Raw genomic sequence first — 15,151 nt, 5'->3', positions numbered from 1 at the left:
TCATTTGAAAAAGCTATTGATATGCTAAATGAAATTAACGGGATCACTATATCTTTAAAACCACTATCCAACACCCAATGATATAGCAACAAATACACATATTTAGATTGACAATTGTTTACACTCATCCTATCGTGTGAACAATGACTTTAAAATATAATCAAAACTTATATACGGTACTACTTTTTACTTGGTAATTGGTCATCCGAAATTGTCTTTTGATAGAATTGCGTACAGGACGTTTTAATCAGATTAAATAAAGCGGTCCAAACATAGATTTTTTTTAACACTATTTTCACAGGTTAAAGTTGAGGTTTTGTATTATTTCACATTCAACATATTTATTCACTGTTCAATTAATACAAAAAGGGCTACCTTTTAAATATTCTCTCATAGACTTAGAAGAATGGTGAAAAGTGTCTTCTTAAAATAAAAGATTTTAGGGTGACTTGAGTGATCATACCTTATGTACTTTAAATTATCATTGTCTAAAGTGGCTCATAGTTATGTGCTAAAGCTTCCCCCATGTCACTGACAAAGCACTTTTCTTTTCCTGCACAAAAGCTCCTCTATCTTTAAGAAGTCTTGGTATAGCAGCAAGCCTGGCTGGCTGCAGATCAGGAAAATGCTCTATGCTGACAATGCTGCACAGGCCTGTCACTCACAACGAGTTAAAACTAATCAGCAGCTTTGCACATGGCTGAGCTTTTTAGTCTATAAAGGCATTTATTTAAGTAACCCAAGTTTTTATCTATAAGAGTAGAAGAGTTCATGTTTAATCTTGGTTGAACACTATAATACAAATAGGATTTTCGACCAAATTTATATTGTATTTACTTTAAAGTAGTGGCGGGCCGGTAATTTTATACCACTGTCTTCAGTAGTGCTATATGTGAATAAATCCATCCCTCAATAACTGTTTTATGGGTCTATACTATTTAATACAGCTACGACACTTATCAAGTAACATCAAAATAAATTACTATCAGGACAATTTGTACATGTTCTGTTCATCTTAATCAATGACTGACATGCTTTTTAGAGGACAAACATTGTTATTGTGATAAAGACGGAATGATTCAACAAGTTGCGGCTAGCTAATATTCGCCATAGTCAGTGTGCCCAACCCTTAAAAGTTTCACTGTTGATTTTTCTGAATGTGTGCACAAGCCTGTTTTTTTTTTGTTCAAGGCAAGACACAGAAGGATAATTGTTATTTTTCTTTTTTCTTAGAAGGCCTCTGAGTGGCCCTTTGTCTGAGATAAGGACACACATCTGTGAAAACATTCATAGCAATTACCAAAAAGTGGAGCTAAATGAATGGATTCAAAGGGCTGCCTCGCCATAAGAATGTCATGTGACCAGTGAAAGGTTATTGTGGGTTCAGGAAGTGGCTGCACTGAGTGCTTGTAGTGGTCAAGTGAGTAAAACAATAACCCTCGTCGGCGGAGCTACGCTAGACGATTGTCGTGGCTTGTATCAGATACATTTTCTGCTTTGCTCAGTCAGCAAAGCAGTCAAAGCTTCTTTTGGGATTATCATACTTGTTAATTGGCTCTAAAAGAAAGTTGATCATTGTTGGATGGAAAAATACACTCCAGAAAAACTTGGAGTGTTTAAGATGCGGATTTGACAGAAAACGGTTTCAACCACTCTCTTCAATTGTTTCAACTTATGATTAGAAAAAAATAGAATAGTGATGTTACCCCCAACCAGAACAATGACAGATTGTTTCAAAGGGAACACCTTTATATTCCTAGAGTTTTCCCCCTAAAAACCGCATTAATTCAATGACAATTGGTTTGAGCTAGAACCTGCTGCAACGCTCAAGATTTTAGGGGAGGAAGCGGTCAACTGTACATTCTGTTATTATCTATATTGAGTTTTGATGTCTGTTGTATGATCCATTGATGGCCTTGCAATATCCATTGCAGCCTAGTCATCCTAAAAGGGGGAATACCTCACGTGAGGCCCCTTTTCAAGGTGTCTTCATTTTACTCATGTGAAGGTTTTTGAGTTTTTCCTTGCCCTTGTGTGGGTTTCAGATCAGGACATGTAATGGAGGCTTCTGCAGCCCTTTGAGACTTTTAGTGATTAAGGGCTATCCAAATAATATGACTTCACTTGACTTTTTTTCTCTTCTCTAGCACCTGGTCAGTAACAAGTCATGAGTACAACAGTATCTTGAAATAAGACTGGATATTGGCCTAATATAAAACTTGGTATCAATACATGGCTTATCCATCCCCCAAATTTTTATGTTGCACGAATTGTAAAACTCAAACTTATATCGTTTATAGGCTATTGCTATCTTTTCTCAGGGGGTACACTTTTCCACAAATTGATTTTGAACACCGCTGATTATAATACTAAATGATAATAGACTGTCCTATACTTTTTCATAGCCGTTCGAACAAACTCCCTGCATACAGTAATATCAGAGTAAATACTGGACTCATTTGCAAGACTTCACTAAAAGTGAAGGAATTCAACGTCTATCCCTTACCATTTGCTGCTGTTCTGGTTAAGGGCAGACTTCACATTAACTTGATTCAATTAATACATGACACAAATAGCAAGAACTATTAACTGAGGTACATGCAGTCTAATTGAAATTCCAGTCTCTTTCTGCTGGATTGGAGCACGAGCATCAGCTCTGGCGCCCTAGCCATTATGATGGCCTCTATCACCTTGAAAAGCGCATTTCAGAGCACACTGACAATCTGGTGCAGCAGCAAGTGTGACGTTCAAAAGATGGATGAAGATTGTGGGGAAAGTTCTAATACGATACTGTATTGTTCACCTTCTTGGCTGAGATTTGCAGACATCCCACTGTGACCACTAAAGGACTCCACTGTCTGTTGTGGCTGGCAGCCTGTGTGGTGTGAATGCTAATGTCGGAATGAATCGGTGCCATTCTAATACCGGACAAATGAGAGCACTTTTTTTCCGACAACAATGTATGCAATGTTTGGTCCCACAAAAAGAACAGCTGCAGATTTTTTGGAGGTTTTCAAAAATATTCACGCTCCATTTTATTTCTTATCCACTTGGTCTGCAGGACCAATCCCCAAGTTTCAGTTCAGACGGATTTCATGATTCAGCATCTTGTAGCCCGGTCAATGAGCAAATAGCTTAAATTTTTCTAAAACAATTTTTGCTAACAGCAGAAAAGCAGATGTTTTTTTCTTTAGTCGCTGTAACAACACACTACACATACATACTATACATACATGAGTCAGGTGCAGTAAATTTATCATCAATTCACTGTGTTTTCCTAGTATCATGACATCACTTTAAAACTTCATGTCAGTACCTGTGTGCCTGTTTTGGGGAATGACTCATGAACCTCACTCGTTGGTAACCTCACCCTACTGCTCACTTGCATAATAACTACTGCATGTCTTCTTTTTTTCTCATCCACCGACAGGGATTGAATTGTGCCTGCCAGGTTGGCGTTTTTCCATGACCATGGTTGCCAGTTTTGTGATGTTAGGCGGCCAGCTGCTGATGCCAGTTGTGGCCTATCTTTGCCGTGATTGGCAAGTGCTCCAGGCCGTGATTATTTGCCCTCTCCTGCTTATGCTGTCCTACATCTGGTACGTGGCAACCCAAGACAATTAATAGTGTGTTTTTAAGCACATGAATATAATACTACAATTTTTTTTACTTTCACATTTCTATTGAATAACTGCCATTGACTGCTATAGATGTCAAATAATGATGAAGGCAGGGAGAGCGGTAAACTCTTCTGAGCTCTCACCATCATAAAATCTTTATATGTAATCGGCAATGTTTTACATTGCTGCCATTTGAGTATATGGGCATGTTAAACTTGGAATACAAGAACAAAAATTTGGAGAAGACCTCACACTTTGAGGATGCCTGTCTGATGACAGGAGATGTCAGACAAGGCTGTCTAAAATGCACTTTGGTACGGATGCTTTATTGTTGATCAAATTGGAAAGAAGACATTTTCGGTGGGTAATTCGATGTTGCACATATTTCACTTTTTGAGTGACCTTGCCCAAAACTGAAACCGCCGTTCATAGAAGCAGTCTTTTGCTAGCTGTACACTGCTGAGGTCGACAAACTCATTGGGAATTGGATTTTATTGCCGTCTCCATGCTGCAGTTTGGCGTTCCTCCAAGGCCTACCTGTGCACCTAAAGGAGAGATATGATCAATTATCAATAATGGAGATATGATGCACACAATTGGTCTCATATGTTTGATGGAGTGTTACAATTTAGTAAAAAAAACGTGATGTATAAAATCCATCAAGGAAATTGCAAGGAAAATAAATGCCATCTAAAAATAGATGGGTCCTTTGTTACAGCAGGGGAAAATAATGAATTAGTTCAGTTTTTAAACACTTTTTGGCATAGTTATAAATATAAATTCTGTTTTAATCTCTTCAATATACTTCATTGGTTTTGGCATTTACTAGTTACATTGTTTATAATTCACAAAAATTGGTTGTAGAAATTAGAGGTTTTCTCCTTAATACATTTCTGGATATGTCTAGATCTGCAATTAAACAAGTACACCAGGCGCGATTTACAAAGATGTAACTCTTTTATCAATATAATAATTTAAGGGGGAATTCCTTACAAAAGAGTGGATTCTTTAACATGTTATAGTTTTTGTAATGTCTAAAAATCTTCAATTAGTCTAGTTTTTTTCTCCCTTATTTTAAATCGTCAGCTTTAATAAATGCTAATTCTGGCTCATCCAGTAAGTAATTAAACTATTTACTAGCAATTCAATTTCTGAAGACAGAAGTTGGATTGAAGTGGAGAGTAAAAGGGACTCTGCCAAAAACGATGGATTTATCAGGTGAATAATTTGCATTGTCGAATCATAATAATGATGATAATGTGACAGTGGACACTATTGCATGCGTAAACCACATATGTGTTAGAAAAAAAGCAAGCCCCCTGCTATTGACCCTTTGCACACACGAGACCTAACCATGTGATCACACCATGGCAGATGGTAGTAAGCCGTAGTAAATTGTGCACGTGGCCAGTAAACGGTAGACGACAAAAACAGCTCTACTATTCAACAAAATTCGCAATGACTAGTTAAACGAATACTGTGCAGCTGTCAGATGAGGTGGCTCACTTTGTCGGAAAGCACAAAGGGTGCTATTTAGAGAAACTGAAGATAACATTAGCAATGCTAGCTACCGAGCGAAACAATCTTCCTCCTGACAAATACACATCCAAATAAATCTTCCAGTCTGCCTGACTCCAGTCCACATGATATGTACCAATTTAATGTAAAAGGAGTATCCCCATGCACCTGTGCTGATCTAACAGCTTATAAAAGACAGGATGCTTACCAGTGTTTCATAGCTGGTGCGTGTTGTCGATAACTGCACTCCCGGCGTGAAATGTTACCCTTGCGCAAACGGTACTAAAATGACTTTGTATTTAAATTGTGGGGGAAGGTAATAGAATATAAGCTTTTTGGTGGAATCCATAACAGTTTTCAATACGTGTTGTTTTTCGGAAATTACTGTTTTTAATCTGTTTAATCTCAGTCAAAGCATCTTATTTAAATAAAAAGAAATAACAACAGTAAGATACTAATGTTGTTAGTTAGCTCTTGCTAATTTATCATATTGAGTGTCTTTGATGTTAGCTGACCTACTAAACATAAAATTGCTCAGAAATACATCAAATATTCCTTGTTAAAAAATGTTCACTGAAAATCATGGAATTCTTGAGGGCTGCCAGCCTAAAGGTCTTGTGCATCGGCACACCAGTCTTAGTCTTCTGTCATCATCAAAAGGGATACAAATCCAACTCTGACTTAAAAGCTTGCCCACCTCACAGGAATTAATCACCTTGGTAAAAAGTGGTGATTGTATTCTTTTGTTCTGGTAATTGAAAATTGTTTTACATAAACTTCAAAGGGTCAATAATGTACCGTAACAGTTGTTACAAAATAAACAACAAGAATATTTATTTAAAATGTGTTTTCTGTTTTATCTACAAAAAAAGTCTTCTGTAGCAATTAAAATAAAGTTTAATAGGTGTAGGGAGAGTTTTAGAGCTGTAATTTGTATTCTTAATATATTGCTATTTTTCTTACAGATGTTTCTTTCAAATTTAATATTGGCCCATGGCCAAGAAATGAACAATTATTTTAATGATGTATTCTATGTATAACACTATAGACAATGCTCATCTTCCGCCGATACAAAACATTACTCACATACTATCAGAATAACACATCAGCTAAAACGTAGTAAAAATTGCATGCAACCTTGCAGTGTCTTATACTACGAAACATTTCCTTCCTAGATTTATTCTAAGCCAAATGTGGCAACACAGATATGGAAAATTATGTTTAATAGTCCACACTCCCGTTGAGTAACCTCATCCAGCTTGAAAATGAGGCTTTGTGTGATGAGGATCCATTTGTCATGACTGATGAGCGGGGACTTCCCTTCCGTCAGGATCTTCCCTGAGTCACTGCGTTGGCTGCTAGCCACGCAGCAGTACTACCGCTCCAAGTGGATCATGGGACACATTGCTAAGAAGAACTGCGTCAACATGCAGCAGGATCCAGAGAACATCCTCCCAGGTAAACTCACTCACACACACTCACACACGCATGCAAATGAAGGAATTGACAAGAAACTTCAGTGTAAGTTTCCTCCGGAAGACCACAATTGATAGCATTAAATCAGTTTCCTGTCCGGTTGCCATGGTTATAGACCGCCTAAGGTAGAATTGAAGTTCCAGCTGAACGCCACAAATTTGGCACATGAAGATTTTAGTCATTTTGTTACAGCATGGTCAAGTGGGTGTGACTTGACTCTGCACTGATGGATAGAACATTTGTATTCATCGTCACAATTACAGCCCCCTTTAGTACTTCTCAGCTTATTGTATGTAGATTTATAGCCCTTACAGTGTCTAGTATTCCTTTCAGGTCCTTGAGCACAGCATTCCATTGCAGCTTTTTTAAAAGCTCTGATGCAGCAGCATGCGGAACAATCAATTAAAGAATGAACTCAATGCCACAGCGATCTTTGGCCTTGAGAACCATGCCGGGAAGTTTGCAGCCGGGCCAAGGGGATCAATGTAAAAGCTGAACGATCCGCTCAGCGATTACCTTCAGGGCACCGGAGGTGGAATGCTGTCACATGGCCTAGTTGTCGTGCTAACACCAAAGCGCCAAGTGTGTGTATTTGTGTGCCGTGTTTTGCCGGTAACTGACTCGTCAAGAAGCAGACACATCCTGTAGGTGCCATTTCTCTTTTAATGGCCCCTCCTGGGTGTTACCGTCTTCGAAACTGTAAAGTGAAATGTCACACTTGCCTCTCAAAGTAGCATGGTGTAAGAACACATGCTCATTTTGTCAAGTTTGTATGTAACGCTTCAGTCTCCAAATCGTGTGGTGGTAGGATACAGGGAAATGTTGGTGGAAAATTGCTGATACTCTCGGCAAGAGTTAAAAGTGCAACTCTTACAAACCGCAACAGCTAAGGGATATATAGATATTTGTATCAGTAGAATTGTTGTCATTATTGAGAAAATATAAGTGGAATTCGCTCGATGGTTCTCAATTTTTTTTTTTCATTAATGTACACATGGAGAAATACTTTTTCAGTCAAGTCCCCCCAATCAGTTTTTTACAAGGATCTATGACATTGTACACCGCCAAAATATCAACAAAGGGAACAACAATCATTTATTATTGATCATATCACAAATATATAATAATATTAATAAAACTTGTGACCAAATTTTATTCAAAATTAGCCTAATTATCTGATGAGTTAAGTGTAATTTGCTTTCTAATCAAATACATTATATTCTTTGGGATTTCCTTTCTATTTTTATGAGAAAAATAGGTCCACAAATATGGCAAAATATGAAAAAAATCTTAAAAATAAGCTCCAATACATGATAGTTTTGCTAATTTTATGTTATCATTTTAACTTTATTCTAATATACAAATATACCTTAAATATGAGCCCACTTTTCTGGAATTGGGACATTTTGTTCTCAGTAGCAGGTAAAAGTAGAGCAATTGCTGTGTTTTTTTTTTTTGATTGATGCTACTTCTAAAGATGTTTTCAAATTTCAAGTACCCCTTGAAGCGCCTTCGTTCTGCCACAGGTGTCCTAGTACCCCTATTTCAGGATCCATGTGCAACGTAGTACTGATTCAATGGGGTCTAGAGGTAGTATCTGGGCTAAAGAGTCGGACCCAACCCAGACCCGCAGGTACCAAAGCGCGATCATGGCCGAGCCCGACCAATTAACTCAATTTGAGGGGCCGAGCCAGACGCAAGCCAATCAGCAGTACGTCCTCAGAACAAAAAAAAAAGAAACTCAGAACAATGACAGGTGGATTAAAACAAGTCAGCAAGAGAAGTTCGGCCATAACCCGAATGTAATAATTGACATTTTAGCCTACATTTGAAATGAAATGAAATGATCTGCATTTATATAGCGCTTTTCAAGTCAATGACTTCCCAAAGCGCTTTACATTGTGCTTCACATTTCCCAATAGCGGCCGTGATCTGTGCAACCATGTAAGGCGCTAACCTGCTTATTGGGGGTAATAGGGGGTTCAATGTCTTACCCAAGGACACTTCGACATGTAACACGGACAAGCCGGGATTCGAACTGGGATCCCTTAATCCTAAAACGATCGCTCTACCTCCTGAGCTACTGCCGCCTCCCCTTTGGAATAAAGAATGACAAGGTTTAAGTTTTAAAACCTGAAACAACAAAAGCAGGAAACTGCATAATCTCCACTTTTATACAGTGGCCCTCAGTATCCTTTTGATATGCTTGCACTAGAAATTTAATTTTTGTGCTTCCAGAATTGCAGAGAGCGCTTCAATGCAAGCCCAAAAAGACATGCATCGTGAAAATGGCCAGGACAAGAAACCTGTGGAAAAATATCGTTGTGCTTTGCGTCAACTCGTAAGTGCCGTTTCTGAGTTATTTTAGGCAACTTTTTTTGTGCTTCAGTTTATGTCTGTGTTCATTTTAAGTGAGATATGTGGTGTGTTTTTTGTGGGGTTTTTTGGGACCTTCAATCAATACAGGCTTTAAACGCAGGCCTGGGAGAGAGCAATAATGCCAGCAGATAAATAATGCAAACAATTTATATATTACGTCACATTTATTTGGCCTGGGCGGATTCCCACTCCCCCCCCCCCCCCCCCCCACACACACACACACAGACAAGTTTGCTTGCCAAATTTTAGCCTTATATGGCTGGGATGGGCTCCAGCCCCCCCGCGACCCTAATAAGGATAAGCGGTACGGCTAATGAGAGAGATGAGAGATAATGATTGTCCATTCTGCATTAAAGTCTTTTGTATTTGTGTTGTCTTGCTGAGCCAATGTGGGTGTATATACTGTATGTCACCAATAAATTGGAAAAATGTCTCTGCATTTGTAAATTTGATACATATTGATCCCCGGACCTTAATTATTTCCTCACCAAGCTATTTTTACTTTCAGAAAGAGGGCCTCCTTTCCATTTGTATCCGTCAATCTTTTTCCCTCCATTCCTGACCTGCTCTTTAGCACGTAGAGACACTAACCACAGCGGATCGCGCCACTGACTCCTGAAGTCGGCGTAAATTTTACATGAGCGGCCGTCCTTATAAAACACACGCATACACACACAGGGAGTGACCATGACTTGTGCTTTTTCTTTAGTATTTGTCTGTGCGTGTGTGCATGCGTGACGACACATGCATGTTGACAGAGTACATAATGGACTGCCTTGGATCCCACAGCAGCACAGTGGACTTTGAAATGTGATTTTATTAGATCAGGTTGAATCAACATTCTCTCAGCACACCACTTAAAGGTGCACTCCTAGCATCTTTATTGCTGTATTTATATTTTTTCAAGCTATGTAACCAAGCAACAGGTGTCTATCAATATATCAGGAACGGTATCACAGTACAAAATAGGGTTACTGGTATATAAATTAAAGTTCAGTTAACAAAACCACAATAATAAACCTTCCAATTAAGTCTTTAAGGACACATGGTTCCTCTTATTGTGATTTCTCTCATGCTTGTGGTTATGCTTATTTATCAAACCAATGACTTGTTTTCCCTCTAACAAGCATTGTTCCTATGTGTGCAGGCTGACGGGCTACGGGATCCACCACTGCTTCGCTCGCAGCATGATGGACCCCGAGGCCCAGGAAACCACAATGTTTCACGACTTTTACGCCGATTATTACACTATGGCGGGTATCGCCGTGGCTTCCTGTTTGGCCCTGTGTCCGGCAGTGGGCCTGATGGGCCGGCGTGGCGGTCTTCTCATGTTCATGATCATCACTGCGCTGGCGTCCTTGCTGCAGCTGGGCCTACCCAATTGTGAGTTCTCACACTTAGCAACTTCATAGCACAGCAACTGACAACATTATTGAATTACGCTATCCCCACAAGAGGCATCACAACTGCATTGGGGCTGCAACAACTATTATTTTGATAGTCGACTCGTCTTGGACCATTGAAACAATCAATCGAGTAATTGGTTAATTATTTTGGGGGGGATTTAATTATTTAGAAAATTATGATAAAATGGTACATTGAAAAATGAATCTTTTATCAAAGATACTGCAGATTTGTACAAAAATTACATAGTAATTAATACACTAAACAATAAATGTAAAACCAATTAGGTGCAGTGCTAAATCAGCAGAGACAAAAGTCCATGAATGAACCATTATTTTAGGGACATATAGATAATTAATTAGAATTAAGTAAACATTTGTTATCCCTGTAAAGCAAGAACAGGTTCACTAACAGCAGTAGAAGAGGAAATACAACAAAAATGATGTGCATTTTCATAAATTCAGTGGTCAACTGCTGCAAAGTCTGTTACAAAAGGAATTAACTGTTCTCAACAGTTTTGAAATCAAACGGTTTCAAAAAGTAATGTTTGTCATTTTTAATGTTTTAACAACTGACGTCTGTTCTTCAGAAGGTATGCATTTAATTTCATATACATTTGTCAGAAGCAATATGGCATAGCACTCAAGCTCTTTTTTAGAGTAATATTGGCATACAAAATGCACAAAGCATGTCATTAAAACCGTATTGGCCTAAATGTTACTTGAATCTTAGAGACGAGTCAGATTTCGTTTGGTTTAACTGTCTGACGTGCTGTTAAAATGTTGATGCGTCACCAACCTACTTCCATGATATGCATGGTCTGCTTCGCAACACTTTGCAAGTACTGTAAAATTTGGACTATAAGCCGCGACTTTTTTCCTCAAATTTTAAACCTGCAGCTAATGCAACGATGCAGCTTATTTGTGCTAATAGCCGCCAGGGGCGCCCGACCAGTAAAGGTAAGAGAGACACGTGGAATATATGTGTCGAGGAAGACGCTAGTTTAATGTAACTTTCCGCTTTGTGCATGAATAAAATTAGCATGAACAGACCCTCATCATATAAAAGGTGTCGATCGAAAGGGAAGGACTAACTACCATATTGGGAATAATTTCACGGGTCTGTTTATTTGTAAACTTAAATAATGTGGCGAAACAACATCCAACAAAGCAGAAATGTTTAAGGTGGATTTTTCATTTATCTGTCGGCATTATCGTGTGTTTTAGATAAAATATTTTACACAGTTAGATTCTATGGATTGTCCTCGACGTAACAAAGCCATTTTTGAGGACTTAAAAAATAAGGTAAAGACAGCCAGGGGACGTGATGGTGAGTTAGGGTTTTAAAGTTTTCGGGTATCTTGTTTTCCACTTATCAGATTTGAGTGACTGGTGAAATTTTACAAACGAGTACAGTATTTGTTTGTCAAAAGTCTGGCGGCCCACCGGCGCGCCAGCGGAACATCGAGGGATTAAGGTACTGTATATTATTTAACGTCTTTCTGTGTACCGTCTTTCTTTGTAAATAGCTCATGTTTCAATGTGGGAACATGGGGCTTAAAGTCAGGTGCAGGTTATGTGCCTACAAAATGGTTTTTCCTTTAAAAATGTACTCGTGCGGCTTATAATCCGGTGCACTCTAAAGCTTGAATTTTACGGTAGTCTTTTTGATGGGCCATATTTAGTCTAAAATGCCCTAAACTTCAGAAGGTTTGATGCGTAGTTGATGTTTCCGTAGTGCGCGGTTAGCACATTCGCCTTACACGCCAAAGGTCGCCAGTTCGAAAACTGGTAGAAACATGTTGACTTGGAGAGGGATAGGTGCCGCCAAGCTGTACTTGCTTAAAACACACTACAGCAGGGGTCGGGAACCTTTTTGACTCAAAGAGCCATAAAAGCAAAAAATATTAATTTTATTTTGGGAAAGAGCCACACCATATATTATGAGACAAATTTACTAAATTGCTAAACCGGCGCCCCAGACAAAAACTTAGTCTTCAGCACATTTATTTTTGATGATTTGATAAAAATTATGAAAAGAGAATAATGCCAGAGCCCGTGTCCCAAAATCAACAAACAGACCACTTTAAACTTGTCTCTTTCTTGCAATTACTCAAGATCGGTGTAACTCCTTTTGACCTTTTTTTTCCATACATATTGGTTTCAAAACCAGATGCAAGCATTTATTTTGTAAAAACGTCACAACATTCTGAGAATAGGGAGCCTTATGTGCTTACCTTTGGCGAGAGATGGGAGGGAATGCTTGTACTTTTTGCATAGCTCCACCCATCCCTCCCACTCACCCAATCAAATGACTAAGTTCTCTTCCGGTGTTTTGGCGTATTTAAAGTTCTGTGGATTCATCATAAAGTATCTGAACACTGAACACAGATTATAGTGAACTTTTAAATAAAGGATTCTTTAGCGTTGTACAGCCAAAACGAATTTTTTTCCCCCTTTTTTTGTGTGACACCTTGACTGTAAATCGTAGTGAAAAACATGCCCTATATATACTGCTAAGTATTACACCTTAATTTAGCTTTGGTTTGGCTTTACGTGTACCTGAATAGGATAGACAGCTCCGGTTTTGAACAATATGGAGAAATTTTGCATGCAATCAAATTGGTCTCTGAGCCACAGATACTCATAGAAAGAGCCATATATGGCTCGCGAGCCATAGGTTCCCGACCCCTGCACTACAGGAAATGGTGCCTACGACCCTGGTGGTTAAGGAATTCCAACCAACATGTAAACAATAACCACACTTGCTATGTGTAAATGGTTCCCCTAATAGTCTCATCTAATCTCATCTCATTAGCTGTACCGCTTATCCTCAGTAGGGTCGCGGGGTGCTGGAGCCCCTCCCAGCAATCATCGGGCAGTGGGCAGGGGACACCCTGAACTGGTTGTGTTAGGGTTAATATTTTCGTAATAGGTTAAACTGGAGTGATCAGTAAGAGAGGCAAATGTAGTTTTAGAATTTATTTCACTGCGCAGTGGGCAGACGGATTCAAAAAATCTCACCGTCTCACAAGTTTCCCGCGTTGCAATCGGTTTTTGTTCAAGCGTGCGCATGCGCAGAAAGTATCAATGACGTCACACATACGTCTACGGTTCAAAGTTCGCACATGCGCAGTAATAACCAACGACGTCATATATCTTTCGGTTCAAAAATGGTACAAAACAGCAGAAAGCGAATTGTAATACAGGTCAAACTCATCAGGATTATTTGTAACATAGTAGACAGAGAAATACACAATTAACTAAATATGATTAGCTTTGACATTTCCCCCCTGTTGTGGATTTCGAAGGATATCAGTGATAATACCAGAGATTTTCAAGTTAACACATTAAGAAATACAACAGGTTAATAGTTTCGTGGAGGGGCGAAAAACCTTCGTAAAGGAAAAAATTCCCCTCCTCCCACCTCATTTTCATGAGGTCGAGAGTGTTTCTTATACTAGGAAATGTAGTAGTAATGTGCGATAGCTAAAAACACAAAACAAAGAACCCTGCCTGTGCATTGGTCTCCACAGGGCCTGGATGACTTTGTGAACGGGACTCGATTAGCTTACCCGCTCAGATCTTCGCGTGTGCAATAGAGAGGTTTCCCTTTAGGGATAAGTCCTTTTAGACAATGTTGTCTAAGTCCATTTAAATTCGGTGTATGGGAACTGATACCAATGTAACAAAGCAGTCCGCAAAGTCCAAAATTTTCAACATAACGATAGAAGAAATTGAACCTAATCTCTTCTCTTCCCTCAGTTGTTAGGATTCTTATTTTGGTACTTTTACGACCATTTCTCTAGATATCATTGTAGAATCTAATGCCTATTCTTTCGGAAGAATAGATTAAGGCACTATTGGCAGCTTTTGATGCTGTTTTTCATGAGCATGGGCATCGTAAGGATCCCCACACCTCCTGGCGTGATGATGATGTGTTGCTTGTAGATGAGGTGACACCATCCAGTTGTCCACATTGGATTGCTCCTCTTTTCGGATCTGGCAAGTTAGCTTCTTCCCTGAGATGACAACAGCCTCCTGCGTCGAGGCGGACGTGTGTAGGAGACACAGTTGATGGCGCGAGTGCTAGCACACTCCCCAGAGTCCTGACCGCTGTCCTTGAAAAGAAGTTAGGTTTGACGCTCCCTGTGGGCTGACAGAACTCCATCATCTGATCAGCAGGGGTCACCTTCTGTATGGATGAGAAGCATAAATCAATACCATAGAACTGAATATTCAGGGAAAGCTGTAGTTGGGGAAAAAAGGATAGTCAGGACTTAATTTTTTTTTTATTAAATAAATTGTGCTATGCTATTTCTTCCCCCCTATTGAGACTTCATGGCTCAAAACAAATTAAAAAAAAATTCATTTATAGATTTGTATATTTTCTCAAGTTGTCTTTATATTTTAAGTGAAAATCAAAATCCCCACTATAAGTTGCCCTATCCATTTTGAGCATTTTATCCCAAAATTCTAACTAGAAGATAAACAATTTATTTTTTAAATTGTCAGTTCTAAATTTCAAATTTTGCTTTTTCACTAAATCTAGTCACTGAATCAGTTTAACCATTATCCTTGTCAGAATCATTTACCCTGATTTGAGTGTTTGAGTGTTCTCTTTTGTAGATTGATCACATTCGAGAAAAAAAAAATTGTATGCACTTTTTATTTGCATTTTCTTTTGATTTTCAATGTGTTATCTTGCTGTTGGCCATTCCCCTCGAGGCAGATGACCAGGATAGATTGTTAAAT

At 38.8% G+C, this 15,151-nt stretch overlaps 1 protein-coding gene across 1 annotated transcript in view; it reads left to right on the top strand.

The window, feature by feature from the left end:
• Positions 1-15,151, top strand: part of slc22a23a (solute carrier family 22 member 23a) — a 52,231-nt gene that overhangs the window by 25,284 nt on the left and 11,796 nt on the right. Inside the window, exons 4-7 of the mRNA XM_088338408.1 lie at positions 3,431-3,599; positions 6,469-6,596; positions 8,853-8,955; positions 10,141-10,376. Coding sequence (XP_088194534.1) covers positions 3,431-3,599; positions 6,469-6,596; positions 8,853-8,955; positions 10,141-10,376 — 636 coding nt within the window. The remainder of the gene's footprint in view (positions 1-3,430; positions 3,600-6,468; positions 6,597-8,852; positions 8,956-10,140; positions 10,377-15,151) is intronic.

This window comes from Urocampus carinirostris, chromosome 1 (genome assembly GCF_059441175.1).
Source record: "Urocampus carinirostris isolate Australia breed hairy pipefish chromosome 1, RoL_Ucar_1.0, whole genome shotgun sequence".
Taxonomy (NCBI): Eukaryota; Metazoa; Chordata; class Actinopteri; order Syngnathiformes; family Syngnathidae; genus Urocampus; species Urocampus carinirostris.
Note: the sequence above shows the minus strand (reverse complement) of the source record. Positions and strands in the feature narration are given on the sequence as shown.